The sequence below is a fragment of the Cataglyphis hispanica genome, chromosome 11, assembly GCF_021464435.1.
Source record: "Cataglyphis hispanica isolate Lineage 1 chromosome 11, ULB_Chis1_1.0, whole genome shotgun sequence".
Classification (NCBI taxonomy): domain Eukaryota; kingdom Metazoa; phylum Arthropoda; class Insecta; order Hymenoptera; family Formicidae; genus Cataglyphis; species Cataglyphis hispanica.
In genome coordinates this window covers 1,424,415-1,450,387 of record NC_065964.1, presented here as the reverse complement: position 1 = coordinate 1,450,387, position 25,973 = coordinate 1,424,415, and the positions used below count along the sequence as shown (strand labels likewise).

Below are 25,973 nucleotides of genomic sequence, written 5' to 3'. Positions count from 1 at the left end.
CAATTTCTTTATGTTCATAGTTATGCGCTTATGCAAAAGTGTGTGCTCCCCGCTTTAAGCATTGAGCATCAGATACAACCACTGATTGCTTGACAAAAAGAGATGATTGCATCATATTTGTCTCTTTTTCATCGCGTATATGTGTAGCGTCCATGAAGGCACAAACACCAATATATTGAGCACACGAATGCGATTATTGGGAGATATTAGTTGCTTTCCATTTGCACTCAAGTAATACTGAGTCACTTAGTTATGTGAGTATTTTACACTCAAATAAAATGTCAGTTGTTCAATGAATAAAAGGAACGCGCAAGTGATATTGCAGGTTTATAACCTTACTTTTCTTACGTGAGCTTTAGTGTGAGCTTATGTGTGCTTTAGTGTCTAGTAGACTCACTAAAGCACACGGTCTTGATCGTGTGCAGAAACTCAGTTGAATCTCATTTTCTCAGCATCAAAAGGAATATGCATACAACTGAGTTATGAATCATAAGTGAGAATTATCTGAGTTTTGATGTAAATGGAAAGCAACTAATATCAGACAAGGAGCGACAATCTCGATTAAAAACGTTATTATATTTTATGTTATATTTATATTTAAAACAATTGTTAAAATTTCGAAAATACTCGGCTATTCTTGTTCCTTTAGCGTATCGCTTTAACGGCCAAGATTTTCCGATGATACGGCCTGAAAATGCTTTCTGGTATCTCGTGGCTGAAAGCAGTAATGCAACAAGACTAACGGGCGCCCATTTTTTGAGAATTTTATATTTGCGTATATACATATGTGCATATATGCATATGTTTAAATTATAATTAAAATTGTACATGCAATTAAATATTGTATGATGACCAATAAAAATAGTAGGATAATAGATAATAGATTGAACAAATATACAATATGTAAATCACGGGTGCCTGTTAGACTTGATGTTTTTTTGCTTTGTTATCGATATTTCATATGTATTATGTCAGCAGAATAGAAATAGCACGATTGTCAATCTTTGTTTGACATTACATTTTAATAATCGTAATCGTAATTTCATATACTAATAATTATATATTATTTTTCTACAATTATATCGATATCGCGTAAGCATATATACTACATGAATACTGGTAGCATGAAAGCCTATATACAGAGTGTCCCAAAAATTTTGACACATCTGAAGTGTGAAAGTAGATTGGGCCAAACTGAATCGAAAAATCCTGTACCATTTTCCTCTATAACGCTTCAGAAAGAAGTTATTATTGAGTAAAGTCTGGCCAATTATAGCCGATCTTTAGTCAAGCGCACGTTGGTGAGCGACGCGCCTGATAGTGTGCGTGAACGTTCAGCTGTACAACGGCGCATCACTACTAGGCGCGCGGCTCACTGACGTGTATCCAGCTAAAGATCAACTCTGATTAGCCAGACTTTACTCAATAATAACTTCTTTCTGAAGCGTTATAGAGAAAAATGGTACAGGACTTTTCGAATCAGTTCGGCCCAATCTATCTCCACACTTTGGGTGTGTCAAAATTTTTGGGATATCCTGTATAAAGCAAAATGTTCAAGATGTTCAATCACCTAATAGATTCAAGTTTAATCCCACATGAGACGTTTCAACAAAATTTTTTATGTTTTATTATATAAACGTTATTATATTTTGTGTGAAAATTATATTTATATTTAAAACAATTGTTAAAATTTCAAAAATGTTAATATATGCAATATATTTAAGATAATCATTAGATTTTCTCTCCTAGCTATTATTACTTTATTACAAGTTATTATTAATATATACATAAAATAAATATTTTATATAAATATTTTATTATATTTTGTGTGAGAATTATATTTAGAACAATTGTTAAATTTTTTGAAAATATGTTAGCCATTTGGTAACTATACACATATATGTACGATATATATGTATAGTTACCAAATGGCTAATATATTTTCAAAAATTTAACAATTGTTCTAAATATAATTTTCACACAAAATATAATAATATTTATATAACAAAACCCTGCCGAAAATGGTTGATTAAAACCGATTAAAAAAAAAATAATTCGAAACGCTCGGGATTTCTGCACCGAAAATAGGGTATTAAATATAAAACTAATTGAAAATAGTCAAATCAAATTTAGTACGCTTTAAGTGGATTAATGTGCGGTAATATATATCCATCTCAATTCGAAATTATACGATTTTATAAATTATAATTAAATCGGTTTTAATGCGATGTAAATCTATCGGAGGAAGACAAAAGTAATCCGTTTTTATTCGAAATTTCACGATTTTGCAGATTACATCACGATAGACAATCTGTTTTAATACAATTGAATTGAAATTTACTATTGTTAATCCATGGATAAAAGTATGTGGTGTGAGTCGGATTTACTCTTATTATGAATGACAATCAAGCTATTTAAAATAAAATTTTTATTTCTTTATCAACATAAAATATTTATAAAAGAAATACGATTTAGATATTAATCCTCAAGTAGTTATATATAATTATATTTTTATTGCATGTTGATATTGGTAGTCAATATGGTTTTAAGCGTTGCTGTAAAAATTAAAATGTTTTAATTATTTTTATGTAGATAAAAATCTGAGCAAAGTCTTATTTTAAACGTTATGACTGTAGAGTCATAACGTTTAAAACAAGACTTTGCTCAGACTGCATCAATGTATACATAATTTCTTACCTTCGCATTTGTTAGTTTTATCGATCAACGCCGTTCATTTAGTTTTCTTACATTTGTTAACTCGGACATTGCTTCCTCTAGCTTTTGTTTTATTTCATTACGTTTATTTCGTAATTTGTTATTGCGTTCCTGTAATTCTTTAATTCTTGATTGTAATTTCGAAATTTCTTTAAGCAACGTTTTTTTTCTTTTAACTGCAAAAAACGAGTACAAAAATTTAACTTATTAAATTTTTGATTTATATATTAAATGTATATTATACTACTATTATAATAGTACACTATGTATGCAGAGAGAAAAATTTATCCAAATGTATAAGAATTAAATTAATATTTTATGTTTCTTAGAATCTTTTTTTCTTAGACATCTTTTTTACCAAAGTACTAAAGTACTAAAGTACTTAAATATTAAAGTACTAAAGTATTAAAACAAAATACAAATATCTTGAATCTTGATTGAATGTATTTATGCAAAAAACAAAAAATAATGATAAAATTTGTTGCGTTAAAGATATAAATACCTCCTTCACTCGTATTTGAATTTGAAACATTTTTCTCTCGGTATAAGCAATCATATTTTTTTTCAAATAAATATTTTACACGATACCTTATCATTACACACTTTATTACTCATAATTGCAGTAGTTTTGATTAAATGACGTCGAGATTTTGGTTCATTTTCACGTTCATGTATTAGTGGACTCTTCAAAGCATAAAAATTGGTTAATATAGATTAATTTTTGGTTAATTACATTAATTTTTCAGAAACTAAATATATAAAATAATTATACAAATTATAAACAGATTGATATCAATCGCGAAATTTACTTCTCCGTATTCAGAAATTTATAAATACAATGAGGGGTATATTTCGACTAAACATTTAGGGATTTATTCTGTAACTTTTAACGATGTTTAGGTATCATTGTGCAAATATTTTTCACGTTTTAATTGCGTAATGACACATAATGATAACATTAAAAGTTACAGAATAAGCTCCTTATTATAAGCTTTTTATGAAAATTAATTATAATAAAAAAATAACTTTTTGGCTTTAAAATCTTGTAAAACATTAGTTATCTTCGCACAAAAATGTCGCATGATGAAATTATAATATACCTTTGAAATATGGTTGTTTACAGTGGTGCTTTCTCCATATTTAGAAATCTAAAAAGACAGCTATGAATTTTAATTGAATAATGTGTGTAAAAAATAAATTGTTAATTGCAATAATAAAATTAAATACATTAATGTTTTCAGAATAATGTGTGGTCAAATTACAGAAATTATTAATTATTAATTAAATATGTACCCTTGAATTATTCGCTTATGATGCATCGTTTTAGTAAAAATCACGTAATAGAATAAATTTTAATTCATAATATTTACCTCAATTGTCAAAGAATTAAATACCAATCAACGTACCTTTTCATCGTTGCATTCTTCCAACAATTATAACTTTTCATCGTTGCATCCTCCCAACAATTGTACATTTTCATCGTTGAATCCTCACAACAATTGTACATTTTCATCGTTGCATTCTCCCAACGATTGTATTTTCTCATAGTTGCATCCTTCCAACGATTGTACCTTTTCATCGTTACATCCTCCCAACGATTGATTGCTCTTCATATATTTTAATTGTAATAATACATTTATTAATTTATCAATTCTAAGATCTAATAACAGAAATTAAACAACACTTTTGAATGACTGAGATCTAACATGCAGCTTTCTTGACGTTGAGATATTTAAAATGTCACGTGACATATACTTTAGTTAAACATGTTCAAAAATAACTTTCGTAACTTTCATAAATTATAAACAAATTACGTTTTTGTTTTGGCGTTCATTTCAAATATTATTATTTATCTGAACATGCAAAAAATATATTGTAGTTATAAAAATAAATAATGTTATTATAAGTTCTAAATCTATTTATAATATACTTAAAAATTGTACAATACCTCCTAATCAATGCAGCCCTTTTTTTAATGCTGGTTCTATACATTCCAACGACTGTGTTTCAGGAAATTCTGGATCCCAAAATCCTTTTAAGAAAAAAAATTACATTTTATATAATAACATTTTATACAATTATATAAAATACAATTTTATATAATATATCACAAAAGTGATGAGAAATTATAATATAATAGTATAAATATACCTTCTGGTGTTTTAGGTCTCTCGTACTCATGCCAATGCTGCGAGCATTGATTCTTTCGCTTCTGCAATTCGTCTTTTGACAGCGATAAATTCTTGTAATACTAAAAAATCACATATAGAATGAGAAAAATAGAATTGGACAACGAAACAATTTTGAAATGCACAACAAACTATGGAGATGAGAACTGAGCAACGAGAACTTACATCTGGAGTTATGACGCGGAAAAGATTCCGAATTGCGACTTCAGATCCGAGAGTTGCAGCATTAGAAGTTAGAAGCATTAGAAGCCGACGTTAGAAGCGATCACAGGAAACGACAGCTGGATTACTCAATAAATAGTTAAGTCATTCTTGTAATAGAAAGTAGCATACTGGGCGCGGAAATTTTAATAGTGAAAATAATGATTTGCGTTCTGAGCGCAGAAATGAATGAATAATGTTTAGATACTAATTATTATATGTGTGTAATTGTAATGTTTTTGTTATGATGATAAATGTATTATTTGGTTTTGTGTTCAGCGGGAGCTTCAAGATTGATTTCGTGGAATTTGGATCAAGACAGGATAGTATATATAGAGTATAGATAGCGGAGAGCGTAGAGCGGGTTAGTGAATGGTGACGGGAGTCTGCATAGAGGGCGCGGGAAAACAAGATGGCGCAGTTTGCCATGAAAGAAGGAAAGGAAAGGAGAGGTAGCTACGGAAATGTGGAGGAGCTATCGAAAAGAAAAAGGATGGAGCCGATGTTGGGGAAGGGAGAAGAGGATGTGGTAAGAAGTAGGAAAAAATCGGGAGTAATGAAAGATGCGGAGTTAGGATGGATAGAGGGAAAAGGGGCGTTTAACATCTGATGAAAAGCTGGAAATTAGAAATCGAGGAGTTAATGAATGAAGTGAGAGGCATGAAGAGGTGGAGGGAAGAAATTAGAAATATGAAAGAGGAGGTTAAGGAGGGAATCAGGGAGCAAGGGGAGGTGGTGGAGAGATAGGAAAGAAGAAGGAGAATGGAAAGAGATGGAAAGAAGAAAGAGAAGAGAAGAAGGGAAGGGAAGGAAAGGAAATGGAAGGAGGGAAGGAGGAAGGGAATAGAAGGAATGGAAGGAATGGAAGGAGAAGGGAATGGAATGGAAAGGAGTGGAAGGAAGGAATGGAAGGAACGGAGATTGAAGAAGTGAGAAAGATAGGTAGAAGTGTAGAGGAAGGAAGGGAAATGGTTGTAGTAAAGCTGAAAAATGAGGATCAAAGAAGAGAGGTTTGGAATAGGAAGAATCTTTTGAAAGGTAGGAAGGAAAGAATTTTGGAGGATTGGACGTGGAAGGAAAGGAGAATGAGATGGAGATTAGAAGGGATAGCAAGGGAGGAGGAGAAGAAGGGAAGGAAGGTTTGGATAGGATATGGAAAAATAAGAATAGATGAGAAATGGTGGAGGTGGGATGAGGAGGAAGAATGGAATGGAAATGGAAGGGAAGAGGTGGAAGGAGGAAGGATGGATGGAGTGGAATGATGGATGAAGAAATGGAAGAGAGTGGATGGAATGGATGGAATGGAGAGGAATGGATGGAAAGGATGGAATGGAAGGAATGGAAGAGGAGGAAATGGAAGGAAGGAAGGAATGGAAAGGAATGGAAGGAAGAAGGAAGGATGGAAGGTGGAATGGATGGAAGGAATGGAGGAGAATGGAGAAGAAGGAAGGAATGGAATGAATGGATGGAGAGGAAGGAAGAAATGGAAGAATGGATGGAATGAAAGAACAGGAGGAGGAGGAAGAAGAATGGAAGGAAGAGGAAGGAAGGAGGGATTGGAAGAAGATCGAAGGACAAAGAATGGATGGAAGGAAGTGGATAAGGATGGATGGAATGGAATGGAGATGGAATGGAATGGATGGAATGGAATGGAGATGGAATGGATGGAAGTGGATGGAGGTGGATAATGGATCATCAATCATGGATGGATGGAAGGAAGAAAGAAAGGAGGAAATGGTGGAAGAAGAGTGAAGAAGGAAATGGAGGAATGGAATGGAGATGGAAAATGAGATAAGATAAAGGAGGTGATGATAGGTGGATGCGCATCAAAGGGGGTAAGAAGGAAGAGAGGATGGTGGGAGTGTAAGGAAGAAAAGAATATAGTAAGAAGAGAGCTGAGGAGGTGGAGAGAAGGAGAGGATGGGAATATTTATAGAGAAGCGAAAGGAAATATAAAGGAGAGGAAAGAAGGAAGAGAGGAAAGATGGAAGGAATGGAGAATGGAACAGAAGGGAGATGGAATGGGAAAGAAGGAGGAATGGAAGGAATGAAGATGGATGGAATGGATGGAGTGGATGGAATGGAGGATGGAATGGATGGATGGAGAGAGAGATGGAATGAGATAAGGAAGGATTGGAAGACAGAAAGATAATAAAGCGGTAGGGTTGGATGGAATTCCGGTGGAGGTGTTGAAGTAAGAAGGGGAGAACTGGAGGAATGTGGAGAATATGTAATAGAGTTTGGAAGGGAGAGGGATGGATAGATGAGTGGAGTGAGGGGGTGATTGTGCCGATATTAAAGAAGAGGGAGGCGGACAGGGTAGAAGAGTATAGGGGAGCGTCGCTGACACCGACGCTTTATAAGGTGTACGCTTCGGTGCTGGCAAGTAGATTAAGCGATAAAGTGGAGAAAAAGGGATTGGTACCGCAGAATCAGACGGGATTCAGGAAGGGGTTAGGGACAATGGACAACATATTTGTACTAAATTATTTAGTGAACAAGCAGTTGGGTAAGAAGAAAGGAAAATTAGTGGTGTTTTTTATAGATCTGAAGGCAGCGTTTGATTCGGTAGATAGGAGGAAATTGATGGAAACGATGAGAGAGAGGGAAGGGCTGGCTAGAAGGAGTGAGGATGTCTCGAGGGAGACTAGAAACAGGGTGAGGAGGGGGGAGAATTTGGGAGCAGGGTTTTGGACAGGAAGGGGAGTAAGGCAAGGGTATCCATTGAGTCCTCACTTATTTAATTTGGTGACGGCGGATATGGAGGAGATAATGAGTAGAGGAGGATGGGGAGGAATTAAATTAGGGGAGATGAGAATTTATACCTTGGCATACGCGGATGATGTGGTTTTGATTGCGGAGGAGGAGGATGGAATGAGGAGTATGATTGAAAGGTTAGAGGGATATCTGGAAAAGAAGGGATTGGAATTAAATGTGGAGAAGTCGAAAATCTTAAGGTTCAGGAAAGGAGGAGGAAGAAAAAGGAATGTAAGTTGGAGATGGAAAGGGAAGGTGATAGAGGAGGTAAAAGAATTTACTTACTTGGGATGCATTCATAATGCAGAAGAATGGAGGACAGGAAGCGCAGATAAGAGATAGGGGGTGTATGATCGGTGATGAAACAGGGAATGGATGATGGGATATGAAGTGGAAATTGTGGATGGAAGATGAGGAATGGAAGTGGAAAGGACTAAGAAGAGGCTGTAAGATTGATGGATGAAATGGGCAGGCTAGATGGTAAGGGAGAAATGAGGGAAGGAGAGGGGGTCGGAAGAAAGGCGTGGGGGTTCGAGAAGAGGTTGGAGGAAGGTAGGGGGAGTGGGATTGTGAGGAGATGTTGGGAGGAATTGAGGGAGAGGTATAAGAAGAAAAAGGAATTATCGAAGTGAGAAGAAGAAAGGTGTGGGTTTTTTGAAGATAGAAGTATGGGCGTGATGGAGATAGAGGTGAAAAGATCGGAAGGAGAGTAGACTTGACTTCGGTTATTTTGTGAAAAAGGACATAGAGATGGATGAAAAGGAAAGATAGGAAAGGATAGAAGGGTCAAGGTACAACAGGAACTACGGAGAAATCAAGGGGAGTGTATGTATGTATGTATGTATCTTTATTGATCCCCTCAGGATTTCAATTACACATCTGTATTACACTCCTTCCTCTTCACCCCGACCTGGCTCTTGGCCTCACAATTTGAATCCCCCTCCCTTTCTCGCCTCTCGACCATCCCTTTTCTTTGTCCTCTTCCTTCTGTCCTTTCCAACGCGTGATCTGGATTTCTCGATACGATACAGTCTCTGATCATTCGATTTTGATGATCGCAGAGACGATGCGAAGCGCCGGAAGCCGATGACTCGATCGGATCGCGCCGATTAACCGAGACATCGCTCCGGATTTCCGACGCCGACGCCTTGATCTCTGATAGATTTAAAAAGCTGGAAGATCTGATGCTGGAACGACCTATACCGATTATCGGACGACGATGCCGACTGATCGCCTGATTCGATTGATTTGTGTTGATTTGTCTGACGATTTAAGCCGAGCTGTTGATCGAATTCAAAGATTCCGTTGACGCGTGCCGATCTGCACGCGATGGCGACGATCTTTGATGCGACGACGCCTTTTGATGTCGCCGATCGGATTTTGAACGATCCGATCCCTGATTTGATGATCGACACTTCGATGCGAGATTCTGACCGGATCTCGAGTTTGACGGCAAGCTGGATTTCTCGATTTATCCGATCTTAGGGATATTCTGATTTGCGCGCCTGATTTGACGCGCTCTGACGTGTCGATTCAGGATGACGATTTTGATCTGATGCCTGGAAAGATTGACTGCGATCCTGCCGACGATCTTCTCGACGCAAGCGGATTTTCGATGCCGATCGCCGATTCGTCGCGGATCCGAATGCGCAAGGATGCGGCGGATGCAAGCGGATCGACTCGATGACTCGATGATCCGGATCTCGATTTGCCGACTGATTCGATTGATCAAGCAGTTTGAGATTCCGAAGTGATCTTGAATTTCCGACGATTCTGGATCTGCGATTTTCGATTCTCGGACGATTGATTTTCGACTGCCGATTTTTGACGCAAGCGGATTTCGAGAGTGGATTTTGTTTTGATTGATTTCGACGGATGATTCCTGAGCGCGAGGTCGTCGATGATTTGACTGATCTATCGATTTGCGAAATCGACGAGGTGATCGTTTGATCTGTGTCCGGACTCGATTTTCCTGACATTGATTTATCCGGATTTTTGATTGACTCTCGGATCGATCTGACTTTGACGATACCGGATGACGCCGGATAAGATGACCGCTGCGGGAACATTTTGATCTGACTCTTCTGACTATATCGAGCCGATTTCCTTTATTTCGTGTCTGATCTTCCTTTTCTATTCTCTTGATTCTGATCTTCGATTCTTTCTTCTGTTCGGTGTTTTTGACTTGCCTTTGTGCTCTTTCGCCTGAGCACTTATGATCAATCTCCTCCGCCGCTCCCTCTCCAGGTTTCCCGAAATCAAGGAGAGTGAGATTCCAGAATACCTGAAGAGTGACTGGGAGGAAAGTAGATGGCAAAGGATGGCAAGGTACAAGTTGGGAAACGGAATGAGGGGGAACTGGTACTGGAAGGATGAAGAGAGCAAAAGCTGTAGATTATGTGGAAGGGAGGAGGAAACATGGGAGCATGTTTGGGAAAGATGTGTGAATTGGTGTGTGGAGAAAGGCTGGCAAGAGATGTTGGGAAAAGTTGGGGGAAAAGGGTGAGGGAGAGGGGTGATTGAGGGAACTAAAGAGCTTAAGATGTGAGGGAGAGAATGATGAGGGAAAAAATGGTCGGATTGGGAACTACGTAAAGGATAAGAGCCAAGAGGAGGAGAGATAAAGAGGGAAAGGCAGAAAGAGAGAGAGAAGATGAAGAGCCGGAAGCGGAGGTTCTAAATTAAGGTAGAGCAGGTAGCGGTGTGTGTGTGTGTGTGTGTTTAAAAAGGTTAGAAATAGGTAGAGGTAAAGCTAAGATAAATTAGAGTTAAGATAGTTGTAAGCTAAAGTTAAGATAGATGTAAGTGATTAAATTGTAAGAGTTTGTAACCCCAAGGGGAATCAATAAAGCATATCTAATCTAATCTAACAATATTTAATGATAGAATGCATGGTCATTGTTTTGCTATTGTATATTGAATAAGCAAAAAAAATTTTCGGATTTTGATAAAAAAAAAGGAATAAAACACCTAAAAAGATTACCTTTTTTAAAAAAAAATTAAAAAAAAGAACACGCCGAGTACACGCGTTATGTGAAAAAATATTATATTTAAATAATATTATAAATAAATATACTTTTGTATAAAATAATTATTAAATTTCCTATTTAAGTTTCCTATAAAAATAATGATATCAAAAAATGCTTAAAAATTTATGCTATAAAATATTTTTATTTTAATGTTTCTATTATTAAAAAAATTATAATTAATAAATTGCATTATAATTAAAGTAGTAGTATAGTTAAAATAATAGTTAATTTTTAAATAACTAAATGCACAATATACATATTTAAAGCTTTAGGATATAATTATTAAAAGAAAATTTCTCATAATAGTCCAATCATATGGTAATTTTAACTGGAAAGTTTCCCGGGAGTTTGATATTTACCAGTTTTATAGATTTCGAGGTGCTCTTTTCGAATTTTTATTTTGCCGCTTTGTATCTTTGCCGCTCGCGCCGCCATATTGGAAAAATGGCGCTCAAACGGTTTTTTGACAATATCTCCTTTCCGGTTCTTTTTTCGATAAAAATAGTTATGTAATAAATTAAACTAGAAGAGATTTTTTATAATTTATGTCTGTATAATTTTTTTGTAAAAATAGTTTTGGCGTACGAGCGCCGCAAAACCTATTCCAATACGTGTATTGGCAAAAAAATTCATTTCCACATCATTATAAGGTAAAGTATGTGCGTTTTTTTTCTGTAGTTTTTTTCCTTAGTAGGCTCAATCCACTGATGCACTAATAATGTTTTAGTGTATGCACTAATAATTTCGCGTACATAACAAAATTATTCAAAGTTTTAGAGAACCGGAAATTGATCTGTTTGCGTCAAGCAAATGCAAATGTAAAATTTTTTGTGCTTGGCACAAAAATCCAGAGGCGTTTGCTATCGACGCTTTCACGATTTCATGGAAGAAATATTTTTTCTTTGTCTTTGCGCCATTCTCAGTAATACATAGAATACTGAATAAGATTTGTTTAGAAGAAGCCGAAGGAATTGTGATGGTTCCATTATGGATTTCTCAACCATAGTTTCCTATATTTAATTCTCTATTAATAAGTGATTTTATAAAATTAAAACCTTCAAACTCCTTACTCTTGTCTCCTTGCAGAACACAATCCAGAACAGAACCCAACAGGGTTACCCACGAGTTACTCTGGTTGCAGGATAATTTTGCTATCAGGGAAGCATATCGAAGATGAAAACTCGCGGAACCGACATTAGAAATTCTTATAGCTTTTTTGGCTAATGGAACTATTAACAAATATAATGTCGCATTGAAGAATTGGTGGAAGTTCTGGAACGAATGCAGCTATAATCCGTATGAATCAAATGCAAACATTGTTTTTTCAATTATATGTCAATTGTTTAAAAATTTTAACATTGTTGAAATGTTCCAGATTTTATTATATTTAGAACGACAGATCGTAATATATTAACTCCTTTAAAAAAAAGGTAAATTATTGGATCAATAGCAATAGTATTTGATAATATTAATGATAAAGCTAATCTAACCGAGTTAAATGTGCCAAAAGAAGCTCCCTTGTTGAAATTTTCAATGGGAAATTTTAAAACAATGTTGCATTTGATTCATACGAATTATAACTGCGTTCGTTGCAGAACTTCCACCAAATCTTCAATGCGACATTATATTGGTTAATAGTTCCATTAGCCAAAGAAGCTATAAGAATTTCTAATGTCGGTTTCGCGAGTTTTCGTCTTCGATATGCTTCTCTGATAGCAGACCTATAACCATGGTAAGCGAGTAACATAACTCGTGCTGTTGGATTCTGCAAGGAGACAAGAGTAAAGAGTTTGAAGGTTTAAATTTTATAAGATCACTTATTAATAGAGAATTAAATATAGGAAACCATGGTTGAGAAATCCATAATGGAACCATCACAATTCCTTCGGCTTCTTCTAAACGAATCTTATTCAGTACTCTATGTATTACTGAGAATGGCGCAAAGACAAAGAAAAAATATTTCTTCCATGAAATCGTGAAAGCGTCGATAGCAAAGGCCTCTGGATCTTTGTGCCAAGCACAAAAAATTTTACATTTTGCATTTGCTTGACGCAAACAGATCAATATCAATATCCGGTTCTCCAAAATTTTGAATATGTACGCGAAATTATTAGTGCATACATTAAAATATTATTAGTGCATTAGTGGATTAGGCCTACTATGGATATCACAGAAAAAGACACGCCACATGCTCTACCTTATGGTGGTGTGGAAATATGTTTTTTTGTCAATACACGTATTGAAGTAGAATTTACGGCACTCGTACCCCAAAACTATTTATTTTACAAAAAAATTATACAGATATAAATTATAAGAAATTTTTTCTAGTTTAATTTATTACATAACTATTTTTATCGAAAAATGAATCGGAAAGAAGATATTGTCGAAAAACTGTTTTTGAGCGCCAATTTTCCAATATGGCAGCGCGAGCGGCAAGATACGAGGTGGCAAAATAAAAATTCGAAAAGAGCACCTCAAAATCTATAAAATTGATAAATATCTGGAAAGCTTTCCAGGTAAAGCTCTTTTTCGATCTCAAATGATTGAACTAGAAATTCTAAATTACATAAGACAAACTTACATCAAAGCAATGTATAAAAACTTTGCGTACCCGGGTCGCAGTAAAACATATTGTCTTAAATTTATTTGTGTTGTACAACATTTCGTATTATGTGAAAATTAGTTGCATCAATCATATAATAAAAATATTATAATATTTAATATATTATATTAAATTTTATTAAGTTTTATACAAATAGCATATATACAAATTTACTAAAATTTTAATTATATATATTGTTTACATACATACATATTTTCATTCTCATACAATGTTTTAAAATATATATTATGCTACAATATATGTGCTATCAATATATATGCATAATTAACGTTATGTTATATTTAATGCGATTTGAATTTTTTTGATTTGCTAAGTATATCTTGTAGGATGAATAATTTGAAAAAAAATTTTATCTAACTTATTTACATTTTATATAAAATTTTATTAAGTTTTATATAAAAAGCATGTATCAAAAAAATATATGATTTACGAGTCAACTAAAATTTCGATTTATAAATACATTTACGTTTATATATTATCTACATATATTATATTAAAATAATCAAAATAATGTACATATTTATAAAATGTACACGTTTTAATACGACACGGACACGTCAAGTTTTTGTACCTTGCTTTGATGTAAGTTTGTCTTATGCGATTTAGAATTTATGTGAAATTTTCTTTCAATAATTATATCCCAAAGCCTTAGATGTGTATATTGTGCATTTAGTTATTTAGAAAATAACTTTTATTTTAATTATACTACTACTTTAATTATAATGCGATTTATTAAATATAATTTTTCTTAATATTGGAAACAATAAAATAAAAATATTTTATAACATAAATTTTTATGCTTTTGATGCATTTTTTGATATCATTATTTTTATAGGAAATTTAAATAATTATTTTATACAAAAGTATATTTATTTAAAATGTTATTATTTAAATATAATATTTTTTCACATAGCGCGTGTACTTGGCGCCTTTTTTTTATCTTTTTTTAAAAAGGTAAATTTTTTTAGGATATTATATATACTAGAATAATGTAAAAACAAGTAAACAGTCTTACATTACAACTTTAATATTATATTAAAATATGCTAAATAACAGAAACCAAAAAATAACATAAAACTTTAAAACTATCAGTTAAATTTTAACTTTAAAAGTAAAAATCAAAGTTTAATTATCATTTTGCTTATTAAGAAAAGCTTTAAATAAATTATTTCTTTCTTCTCTTATTTTATTAACTATTGTTAATTGCTCTTCTATTTTATGTAAATGTGTTTGATACATTTGTGTAATTTTTTTATATTGCTCTAATACTTAAATATCTCTTTCGATTCTTTATTTCCTTTCTTCTTGAATATGATCTGTAAGTTGTTTCATACTTTCTTGACAAGTTTGTATAATTCGTGCTGTCGTGCCCATTTGTCTTTTGCAATTTTTGCCTTGGAATGTTGCCTGTATACATATATAAAATATATATAATATATATATATATATAAAATATATAAAATATATAAAATAAAATGTAGTAATATATAAGATAATAATTAATAAGAATAATATTAATATTATATTTTATTTTATATATTTTATATATTATATATTTTATATTTTATTATTATTGTATATATTTTTTATTATATTATTTTTGTATATATTATTTTATTTATTTTATAATTTATCTAATATAAAACTTAGATAGGTATAGCTCTATCAGTTCTCAATATTGGGCCTTTATTTCCTGTTACAACTAGATAGTAACTTCAATATTATATTTTTTTGCAATTAGATCTGTCAATTCTCTTTAATAATGTATTTTATATTACAAAAAATCTAATGTAAATAGATTATATTAATCCTTTATTAATCAAAATATTTACGTTTCATATGGACATGATGCTTGACTTCATCCTGTTTTTATATTATTTGTTATCATGTTTTTGTAGAATCTTTCTAATGATTTAAATTTATTCTCTACTTGTATATTTGATACATTATATCCTTGCATATTCATTTCTTCAGCTATTTTTTGCCATAATGTTTTTTTGTTTCTAATTTTTCTTGTTATTACTAAATGTTCTTTTTCTTTATACAAGTATTAAAATAATTTTGTGCTTGTTTCTGACCATGGAAATATGTCTTCTCTATTTTCAGTATTTTCTTGGATAATATTTTCTTCATAATTATTACTTTCTTGATTTTCTATTTCATTATTATTATCTTTTAATGGAATGAATATCAGTTTGTTGTTAACAGTGCAAGTTAACGAGTCGCAAGTAAAATTAATATCTGCATAATAGATTTGAAATTCTAATTCTCTTAAAAAATAGAAGTGATATACATAAATTTTAATTTTTATTAATCTTTAATTAGATCATTATAACTTATTTAGTACCTTCAGAACAAGTAATATTTCCATTTTTATTTATGATAATATTCCCTGTTGCATCTCTTTGAATTATTGTTGTTTCGATTTCCATAATTTTAATTTATTTGTTTTCAGCTAATTTGAATATAAATTTTATAAGTTATTATTAACAACATAACTTTATGAATAATGTGATAGTTGTAGATAGATTTTTAGGTAAAAAACTAATTTTTATACAAAGACACAAAACTATTCAAAATTTAACAAAAGTTGATAATATTACAGTTTGATTTTCTCAATATGATAAATATAATTTTATTTAAGCTTTATAATTTAATTTTAAAAAAAAATTATTGATTACTTTAATGTAGATTACTTTAATAGATTATTTTAATAATGTTGATTATTATTAATACTCTTTTTCTTTTTTTTTACTCTTTTTCTTTCTTTCTTTAATATTTAACAATTTATTTTAATATCTATAAATTTTATAGGATTGTCGCTTTTATTTATTTTTATAACTCCCGCACTTTTTAAACTTGTCCAGTTCTTGTACTGCCTGCTCTTTGCTCAACACCCAATGCAGCGAATACAATGAACTGTTGCACTAAATTTTGTTGCACTGCAATAGAAAATAGATATGAGTCATATCACACCGCAATAAAGAACGCTCCAGTGCCACTATTGTATATTAGTGCCAGAGAATAGCCTGAGAGCGGCCATCCCGGCGTTTTTTGTACGATAGCTCTTGGTCACATACAGCAGCGCCTCTACGTCCATTTTACGGCCGCTTGGAACTACATGGCCACGTTCATTTTCAGGCAGGAAACAGCCAAATGGTTCATTTCCGTGCTACGTCCACTTTTCAATTTTGGTTCATGTCTGTGCTACATCCACTTTTCGATATTACGACTTGTCGATAGCGATAGTACACTGACCCAGATAACAAATTACTCCCACGGTACTAGTACAGTGAGCGAACGTCGTACTCTACGTATCAGTACCATAACTATCAGGTACGTGCGTACTAGTGATGGGCGATATCAATAAAAATAATCGATTCTTTATATAATCGATTACATGCAATCGATTATTTTGAAATGAAATTAAATAACAATCGATTAATTTGTAAAAAAATATTAAAAAAATCGATTAATATTTAATCAAAAATACTCCTTAAGCAAAATGTTAGCAGTATGACGGCAGATTGGTAGCAAATTTAATCAAAATCTGTTAGCAAACTGACATCAACTGCGTTTGCATTCAGCTAATGTTTTGCCGGCAGAATCTACTAATATAATAAGTCGACAGATTGGCGGAAAAATTTTAACAGACTTTGTTGACATAACTTGGCGGCAGATTGGCGGTAGAAACCGAACAGAGTCTGCTAACATAATCTGCTGACAAATTGACAGCAGAAATCAAGCAGATTCTGCAGCTTCTACTAGACATTTATATAAAAAGGATATTTAAATGGATTTAAACATTTAAAGAATCCCGAATAACAAAATGACAATAAATTTTGGTCACAAAATAAATAATTAAATATCCTAAATTAGGTCTCATGAAACCCAAAAATGATGTCAATAATCGATATATCACATTCACGGGACGTCATTTTCTGTTTTTTTGTATTAATAATATATAAATATATAATATTAATGTAATAAATATAGGAAAATTTAAATAATTTAATTTATACAATTAAATATTTTATTTAATGGAATTTCTATTTTACATGTTAGATTTCTATTTTATATCATAAATTTTATATCATAAATAATAACTAAATAATTTTGCTTATTTGAACAGAAATTGTCCGAATAAGTGAAATCAGACATTTATCTGTCCGATTTTTCAAAAATCAGTTCAATATCTGAATTCCCTGTATGGGAATCGTATAAAAAATTGAATCGATAGAAATAATTATATATGTTGTTAGCCGCATTTTGCAGGCTTCATATACGCTCATGACAAGACTTAAGTACGAGATGTAGAAAGTGAAATGCTACTGCGTCGCATAGCAGTAAGCAAATAAACTACTGTTTCAATAAATTATTGTAGATTCTGCTTGATTTCTGCTATCAATTTGTTGTCAGAATGCACGTGCGCAAATCTTGCTCAGTTTTTGCTGCTAATCTGATATCATGTCATGTTAGCAAACCCTGCTCGATTTCTGTTACCAATATGCCATCAAAATGAGCAAACTTGCTCGGTTTCTGCCGCCAATCTGACATCAAATTGCATTGCGCAGATCCTGCTCAATTTCTGCTGCCAATCTGCTATAATAATTCTGTACAAATTCTGCTTGGTTTCTGTTACTGATCTGTTATCAAATTATGTCAGTAGGTTTTGTAATATTTCTGCTGATGTTGTGCTATCATTATTTGATATAACAGATTTTGTATATAGTCTGCAGTCTTTCTGCTGACAAAAATTTGTAGCAGACATTTAACAAAATCTGTTTGAACAGACTTGGTTATCTGGGAATTTATCGTGAACTCATATGCATTTGAAAAATATAATTATTTTTAAAATTTGTTATATTTTTAGAATAAAGTTTATACAAAAATGACAACTAAATAATTTTTGTGCTATTTCTCTATTCCTTTAATATGATATACAAAGTATCGATAGTCATAAAGCAACAAATCATCAAGTCGAAAGCCGGGAGCACACACTTTTGCATAAGCGCATAACAATAAACATAAGGAAATTGATTGGTTCATTTTCTTATGCATACAATTGTGGACCAATCAATTTCCTTATGCTTATAATTATGCGCTTATGCAAAAGTGTGTGCTCCCCGCTTAACAAGCACCCGTGTCTTACATATTTTGTATTTGTTTATTCTGTTACCTATTATTCGACTATTAATATTGATAATCATACAATATTTAATTGCATTGTATAATTTTAATTATAATTTAAACATATATATATTCACATGTATGTATGTCAATAAAAAATTTGCAAAAAGTGGGGCAAAACAAGCTTAGCCTTGTTGCGTTACTGCTTTCTATCACAAAAGGCTAAACAACATTTTCAGCCCGAATCCCGTAAAGCGATACGATAGAAAAACAAGGACAGCATGTGATTGTCGTTCCTTGTCTGATATTATCTCATTCCAACTCCCAACAATCGCATCCGTGTGCTCAACATGACGTGCTTGTGCCTTCATGGACGCTACACATATACGATAAAAGAGAGACGAAGACGGCGCAATCATCTCTCTTTGTCTAGCGATCAGTGTACTGTGTACTATCATTATCGACAATATCGAAAAGTGGATGTAGCACAAACATGAACCAAAATTGAAAAGTGGACGTAGCACGGAAATGAATCATTCGGCTATGTTATTTGCCTGAAAATGGACGTGGCTATGTAGTTCCAAGCGGCAGTAAAATGGACGTAGAGGCGCTGCTGTACGGGATTGAGAGCTATCGTACGAAAAACGCCGGGATGGCCGCTCTTAGACTTCTCATTGTTATTAATTATTAATATTCTTATATTAATTTCTTATATTCTTATATTAATATTCTTAGATAATAAAGATATGAACTATTGTTGACAATTTTTGAAAATTGAAATAAAATACTGAAATAGAAAAAAAATAAGAATATATATATATATATATATATATATATATATATATATATATATATATATATATATATATATGTAAAGAAGAAAGTATAAATACTGAATATTTTGTGTTGATATTACATTGTAAAAGAAATAAATAATGATAAAAGAAGAGGAATAAACTCAAACAAAGCTTTCAACATTACATTGAAAATGCCGGTTTATCAGGAAGTAGAAGTAATTATATCTTTATATTAAAAACATTTGTAAAGTGAATTTTGATTTTTTTTGAAATTATATATTATTTCCTTTTGTATTTATTAAGAAATATGCATAATAAGCAATCTTTATTCAGCAAATCCAAGCACAAACTATCATTGTTATTCATCCTGGCTCTATGTATCTACGTATGGGTCGTGCTTCTGACCTAAAGCCTGTTACATTATTACATGCAGTGGCAAGGAGACGTTTACCAAATGGAATAAAATACAAGGATAGTTTTTTGCCACCAGCTGTAATATTAGTGAGTATAAATAAATCAAATGACAATAGAATTTTGTTATCAGCATAATCATTATAGACGAAGGAGTTAACGCAAGCAATGGAAGAGTCTCGACTTCAGGTATCACATACTTTACAATCCTGTTTACAATCGGATGGAAGTCGAAGGTATGCAACTCCACCACAACAAATAGCAGCTTTCAATCGCCGATCCATACCAGAAATCTCTTCTCCATGTAACATGAAATGGACAAAAACTGATCGTGACATAGTTGTTGGTGATGATATTTTGTCATTAGATCCAGAGGAAGAATCCAATTTTAATATCCATTTTCCTTATAAAAGAGGTGAACTTAACATACATATGGGTCCAGGCGGCAGTTTAACGGCGGTTATGGCAGATTTAAAAACGATCTGGGAATATGTGCTGACCAAAAAGCTGGATATTCCTTTGAGGGATTTGAAACACTATCGTGCAGTGCTTGTTGTACCTGATATCTATCATCGACCTTATTTGAAAGAAATGACTACATTATTATTGGACGAAATTGGTTTTGGTCGTTGCATTCTATTACAAGTCAGTTTCTACTTATAATACTGCTAATATATTTACTATTTACTTTTATATATAATTCTTACAAAAAGAAAATTTTATAAATTATTTATTATATTATCTAATATTTTATTTTAATCAACTGTTTTATATCTTAATAATAATTTGAAATAAAAGTATAAACGCTTGTTTTATCATTGATAGGATCATGTAGGCGCGTTGTTTGGTGCGGGTTTGGGTTATGCATGTGTGGTAGATGTTGGAGCGCAGAAGATATCAGTGTCATGTGTGGAAGATGCAATTTCTCATAAAGATACACGAGTACGTATGGATTATGGCGGTGCAGATGTCACGCAGACATTTTTCTGGCTTTTGCAAAAATCCGCGTTTCCGTACAAATTATGCGATCCCGTCAACAAATTGGATGCATTGCTTTTGGATCAATTAAAGATAGATTTCTGTCACGTGGATTTAAATGTATGTGGCTCACAAGAGAAAACATTTGTTGTTAGAAAGCCAAAACAACAAACAGAGAGATATACTTTGCAGGTATCTTTTTATTTTTTCCTTATAAAAAGAAAAAGAAATTTTTTTCTTTTATATATATGTATACATATATAAAATATATCGGGTGTCCGGCAAAGATTGTGTCAACGGTTGTGAACAGAGTAAATAGAATAGAACACAGTAAATTGAACAGAAAAATCCTTTACCATTTTGCAATTTTCACAATAATTATTGAAATATTAATTAAAAAGAATTGGCAAATGAACACGCGTTTCGCGCGACTATTGCACGGCTAGATCATAGGATATACATTCTAGGTGTGACAGCGGCGAGCTTTGTAGTGTCGCACGGCAACGAAAAGTTTGATCTTGCGCGTATCCCTTTCATCGAAAGGCCAAACTTTTCGTTGCCGTGCGACACTCTTTGCCGGACATCCTGTATAATATATAATATATAATAATATATAATAAAATTGTATGAATCTTGCAATAGGTAGGCGATGAATGCTTAATAGCACCTTTGAGCTTGTTTCAACCTGAGTTATTTAGGATTACTGGAACTCATAATGTTCATGTTCAAAAACGATCATTAGGAGATCCAGAAGATCCTTATGATGAAAATTATTTAAGAGAAACAAGTGTAAGTATCTTTTTTTTTGAAACAAATATATGTATATGTGCTGGTAATATTATGTAAAATTTTCCTAAAATCATTTAGAGAAAAAAAAATTAATTAATTAATATGTACATATTAATTTTTTATATAAAACAAAGATAAACATTAAAAAATGTATTTTTAATATTTATATGAAAACTTTATTAAATAAGATTGAGAGAATATCATTTTATATTTTTCTTATAAGTGAACATGTTTCTATTTGAATACATATTAATAGTATCATTTAAATTCGACTAAATTTATTTTTATTGCAGAGACGTGGAATGAAAGAATCTTTAGATCATTCATCAGAAATGCAGGAGGAAACGGCGACTGTACCTACAACTGCGGGCGAAGACGATGTCGTAGTCGACGCAGTCGGCGATACTGCACCTAGTTTGTCTAATCGCGATTTAGAAGCTCCTCGAGATTTTGTAGTCCCACAACAATTATTGGGTCTTGATCAAGCCATATTACAAAGCATTGAACGATGTTGTAAGCATAAAATTATTTATTCATCGAAAATGAATTTATAACTAAAAGTGAATATTCATAATTTTTGTTTCTATAGCTAATGAAGATTTCAAAAGAAAAATGTATAGTTGCGTGCTAGTCGTCGGATCGGGTTTGAAGTTTAAGGGTATTGGCACATGGCTTCGCAATCGAATATCCCTTCAGACACCTTATATGTACAGGCCTGGTAAGTATTTTCAAAAGAAAATTATATGACTATGTTTTTTATACAGAATTATACATAGAGTAATATCTAGACTAAATGATATTTTATAGAATAAAATATATCAAAGCCTTTTTTGATTTGTGCCCCATTAATATTAGATAGTTGTAAACCTTCTATTGTTTAAAAGACAAAATCGAGATTTTTTCTTTTTTTGTTATTGTAGAACAACTAGATATTATAACGCAGCCGAAGGATATGGATCCTGGTATGACGACCTGGAAAGGAGCAGGAATTTTGAGCTGCTTGGAATCAGCACAGGAGTTGTGGATTGCTCGAACCGAATGGCACCGCTGGGGAGTGAGAATATTAAGGGAAAGATCTCCTTTTTTGTGGTAAAAAATACTTGCTCTCTTATTAATAATTATAATATAATAATTTATTATAATATATTAATTATAGTGTAATAATTAATTATAGTATATTATATTATTAGATATATTTTTTACAAGAAAAATGAAAAAAGTGAAAACAATCTAGAAATTCTCTCATTTATTGAGATTGATGATTAAAAAATCTGAAACTTGTGTGATTAAAAAATCTGAAACTTATTTCTGCTATAATAGAGGAATATTTTACTTTTTACATCCATTTTGTAATATTGATTTCTAAAATTAAGAAAAATTATAGAGAAAATATTAAATTAAGAATATCAAGTTAATTATCAAGCATTTATCAATAAAATTTTATGTTTGTTACATATTAATTTCTCATAATTGGCAGTTACTTATATATTCTATATCCACTATTTTTCCTCACAACTTATAAATTTTGTGAATAGAGTTTCCATTTTTTTTGATAGAAGCATTTTAATATATTCCATTCTAATGCTCTTCAGAAAATGTGTCAATGCACATAATATTTATTCAAATAATTAATATGTTGCATTTTCGCGTCTCGAGTATATGTTACGCGATTTATACTTGGTTATATTTTCTGATTAAGCAATCTACATAACATCTCGATTTGTAAGAATAAAAACTAGAAAAGTGAAGTTGAATGACATTTGTGTTCTTATCGTGTATATTTTATAAATTCACCAATGATAAACTTCATAGGTGATTTTACGAATATAATATCTCTGCTCACAATTGTTATATCACTTATTAATTGTTATTATATTTATCACACACACGCGCGCGCGCGCGCGCACGCATACGTACGTACGTACGTATGTATGTATGTATGTATGTATGTACACAGAATGTAGCTAAACAAATGCATATGGACAATATTATCAGATACAAAATAATCCAAATCGAAAAATCCTGAATCATTTTTTGATCTGACAATGAGCTTTCTTTTCATTGTTATACGATGTTAAAATTAACTAATCAGTGTCTGTCTACAACAGAAAACAAAGAAGATACAATGGAAATTGGAGCTGACTTTCTGCTGTAGACAGGCACATTGTTGTTCTGTATCTGATAGTATTTCATATGTGTTTGTTTAATTACACTATATATATATATATATATATACATATTTGTATTACACATAAATGATGTCATAATATATTATATATAAAATAGTATACAGTATTAATTAAATTTATTTTTATATATATTTACAATTTAAGATTTCTTATGTACTTGTCATCTGGTGTATTGTGTGTAAACATATTACAGATAAGATAAACAATTTATTACAGATAAGATAAACAATTTAAAATTGCAATTAAAATATGAATATAAAATAAATTATTATAGCAGAAAAATACATTTTTTAAAACAAATTATCAGCTGCATCAGCAATAAAACAATTTGTAATATAATATACAATTAATATTTATTAGATGTATTATAATAATTCGGTCATTCTAATTTTAGTTTTGTCATTATAGTGATATTGTACTATATTATTTTCTATTAAAAAATTTATATAAAACGAAATATTTGGTGTAACATTTACATAGATATCATCTCCTCCTTTCATATAAGCGGATGTTAGTGCCTAAAATTATTCATATAATTATAATTATATTATTAAAATACAATTTTGTACATTTATACAATTAAACAATTTTTTATAAAAAATATAGATTGCGTTTTATAAAAATAATATTGCTTACTACTAATAATTCCTTGAAACCTTCATTGTCAGAAAAAATTGTATCAACCACAGTATACTGTAAAAAGAGTTTACCAAATAAAGTATTGATTTTTTGTTCCATGTGACATAGAATAAAAGTATAGTTTTATCTAATAAAAAATATATAAAACAAATTTCTCAAGTTTACATACTAAATCCTTCTTCACTTGTTGAAATATACGTTTAGTTACAACAAATTCTTTCTCATAAGTCTCATTTGCAAAAGTCTCTGCTATATCAAAATAAGCTTCTCGCATTTTCACAAGCCCATCTTTTTTATTTTTTAAACTGTAATAAATATGATAATAATACACAAATTGCAATAAAGTTATTGCATTCTTATACTTACAATTTGTATTGTTATACTTACTATATGATATCTTCCTGAATATCAGAAAGTTTCTGTTTTAGACTATTGAGGAGCTCTTGCATGTTACGAATCTCTTCTTCCATTTCAGTCATTACTTCTACACGTAAATCAGATGTTCTTAAAATTGGATAATCTTCAGGTTCAATTTGTTGAATTTCTTTTAGCAAGCTTTGGCATAGTCTCTTTTGTTTCATTTTCACATCCTCCAGTGAACTTAATGATTTCAGAGTAAAAACTTCATTGTTTGATATTTTATTTATTAAATCTTCTATTTTTTTTTCTTGTTCTATTTTCTTATCTCTTAGCGTTTCGAAAGCATCTTCTAATGTATATTCCATATTTTTTGAAATATATGTATATATATATATATATGTGTGTATTGTGTGTGTGTGTGTGTGTGTTGTGTGTGTGTGTGTATACAGAGAGAAGCTTGAGAGACGCCCATAAATATACACAGCTTCTATATAATACTAGACCGCTAACTCTATGAAATACATAACCCCAAAAAGTATGTACAGAACCATAGACATAGTATATCTAGATTATAGACATAAGCGGGGAACACACACTTTTGCATAAGCGCATAACAATAAGCATAAGGAAATTGATTGGTTCATTTTCTTATGCATACATTTGTGGACCAATCAATTTCTTTATGTTTATGGTTATGCGCTTATGCAAAAGTGTGTGCTCCATGCTTATGTGTTCCCCGCGGGTGCGTTCCGTTTCTCGCATGATGCGCATACGAACGCATAAGATTGTTCCGTTTCAACTCATGCGCCGTTCATGCGTGCATGAGATATCTCCCACCACAATACCGCGCCATGACACCATAGCGCATGAGAGCGCATGAACTGCCTCAAGCGGGGAAAATTGGCAGAACGTTACACTGTGCATAGAAAAACGGAACAGATTCATGCGCACTTGGACTGTCTGTAAACAAATGGTAAATGAGCGGGTTGATTGTATAATATTTTAAAACAATGTGAAAATACAAAGTGAGAATTATTGGTGCATCTATGATTTTATTTGTTAAAATCTAGCAAATCTGTTCATTACTCTAATTTTCACTTTGTTTCAAGATATACAATCCACTTCGAGATATCGGTTGATGTGATATCTTCTGTTATTATTTGCAA

The 25,973-nt window shown here is 31.7% G+C and overlaps 2 protein-coding genes and 1 long non-coding RNA gene across 7 annotated transcripts; 1 reads left to right on the top strand and 2 right to left on the bottom strand.

Annotated features, from left to right (window-relative positions):
* Window positions 1–2,413: 2,413 nt before the first annotated feature.
* LOC126853018 (uncharacterized) lies at window positions 2,414–5,218 on the bottom strand. Of its 2 annotated transcripts, none has more exons than XR_007687894.1 (8): window positions 5,070–5,218; window positions 4,867–4,966; window positions 4,664–4,747; window positions 4,122–4,375; window positions 3,816–3,863; window positions 3,304–3,399; window positions 2,698–2,891; window positions 2,414–2,555 (listed from the first exon to the last, which is right to left on the bottom strand). It is a non-coding gene; the product is annotated as an uncharacterized LOC126853018 (long non-coding RNA). The 2 variants fall into 2 exon arrangements; XR_007687893.1 differs by having other exon boundaries at window positions 4,122–4,322.
* A 14,006-nt stretch (window positions 5,219–19,224) lies between these two features.
* On the top strand, window positions 19,225–24,265 carry LOC126852987 (actin-related protein 8). Of its 4 annotated transcripts, none has more exons than XM_050598342.1 (10): window positions 19,225–19,279; window positions 19,571–19,656; window positions 19,775–19,942; window positions 20,000–20,198; window positions 20,295–20,497; window positions 20,678–21,022; window positions 21,473–21,619; window positions 21,913–22,132; window positions 22,209–22,337; window positions 22,540–24,265. In XM_050598342.1, the coding sequence occupies exons 1-10, from the start codon at window positions 19,240–19,242 to the stop codon at window positions 22,710–22,712; spliced, it is 1,710 nt and encodes a 569-aa protein (XP_050454299.1). In that variant the 5' UTR covers window positions 19,225–19,239; the 3' UTR covers window positions 22,713–24,265. The 4 variants fall into 4 exon arrangements, with proteins under 4 accessions (XP_050454299.1, XP_050454298.1, XP_050454297.1 ...); XM_050598341.1 differs by having other exon boundaries at window positions 20,000–20,497; window positions 22,540–22,708; window positions 22,810–24,265; XM_050598340.1 differs by having other exon boundaries at window positions 20,000–20,497.
* LOC126853009 (uncharacterized) lies at window positions 23,996–25,222 on the bottom strand. Its single transcript, XM_050598382.1, has 4 exons — window positions 24,835–25,222; window positions 24,617–24,752; window positions 24,445–24,501; window positions 23,996–24,326 (listed from the first exon to the last, which is right to left on the bottom strand). Exons 1-4 carry the CDS (start codon window positions 25,170–25,172, stop codon window positions 24,174–24,176), a joined length of 684 nt encoding a protein of 227 aa, XP_050454339.1. The 5' UTR covers window positions 25,173–25,222; the 3' UTR covers window positions 23,996–24,173.
* Window positions 25,223–25,973: the final 751 nt, after the last annotated feature.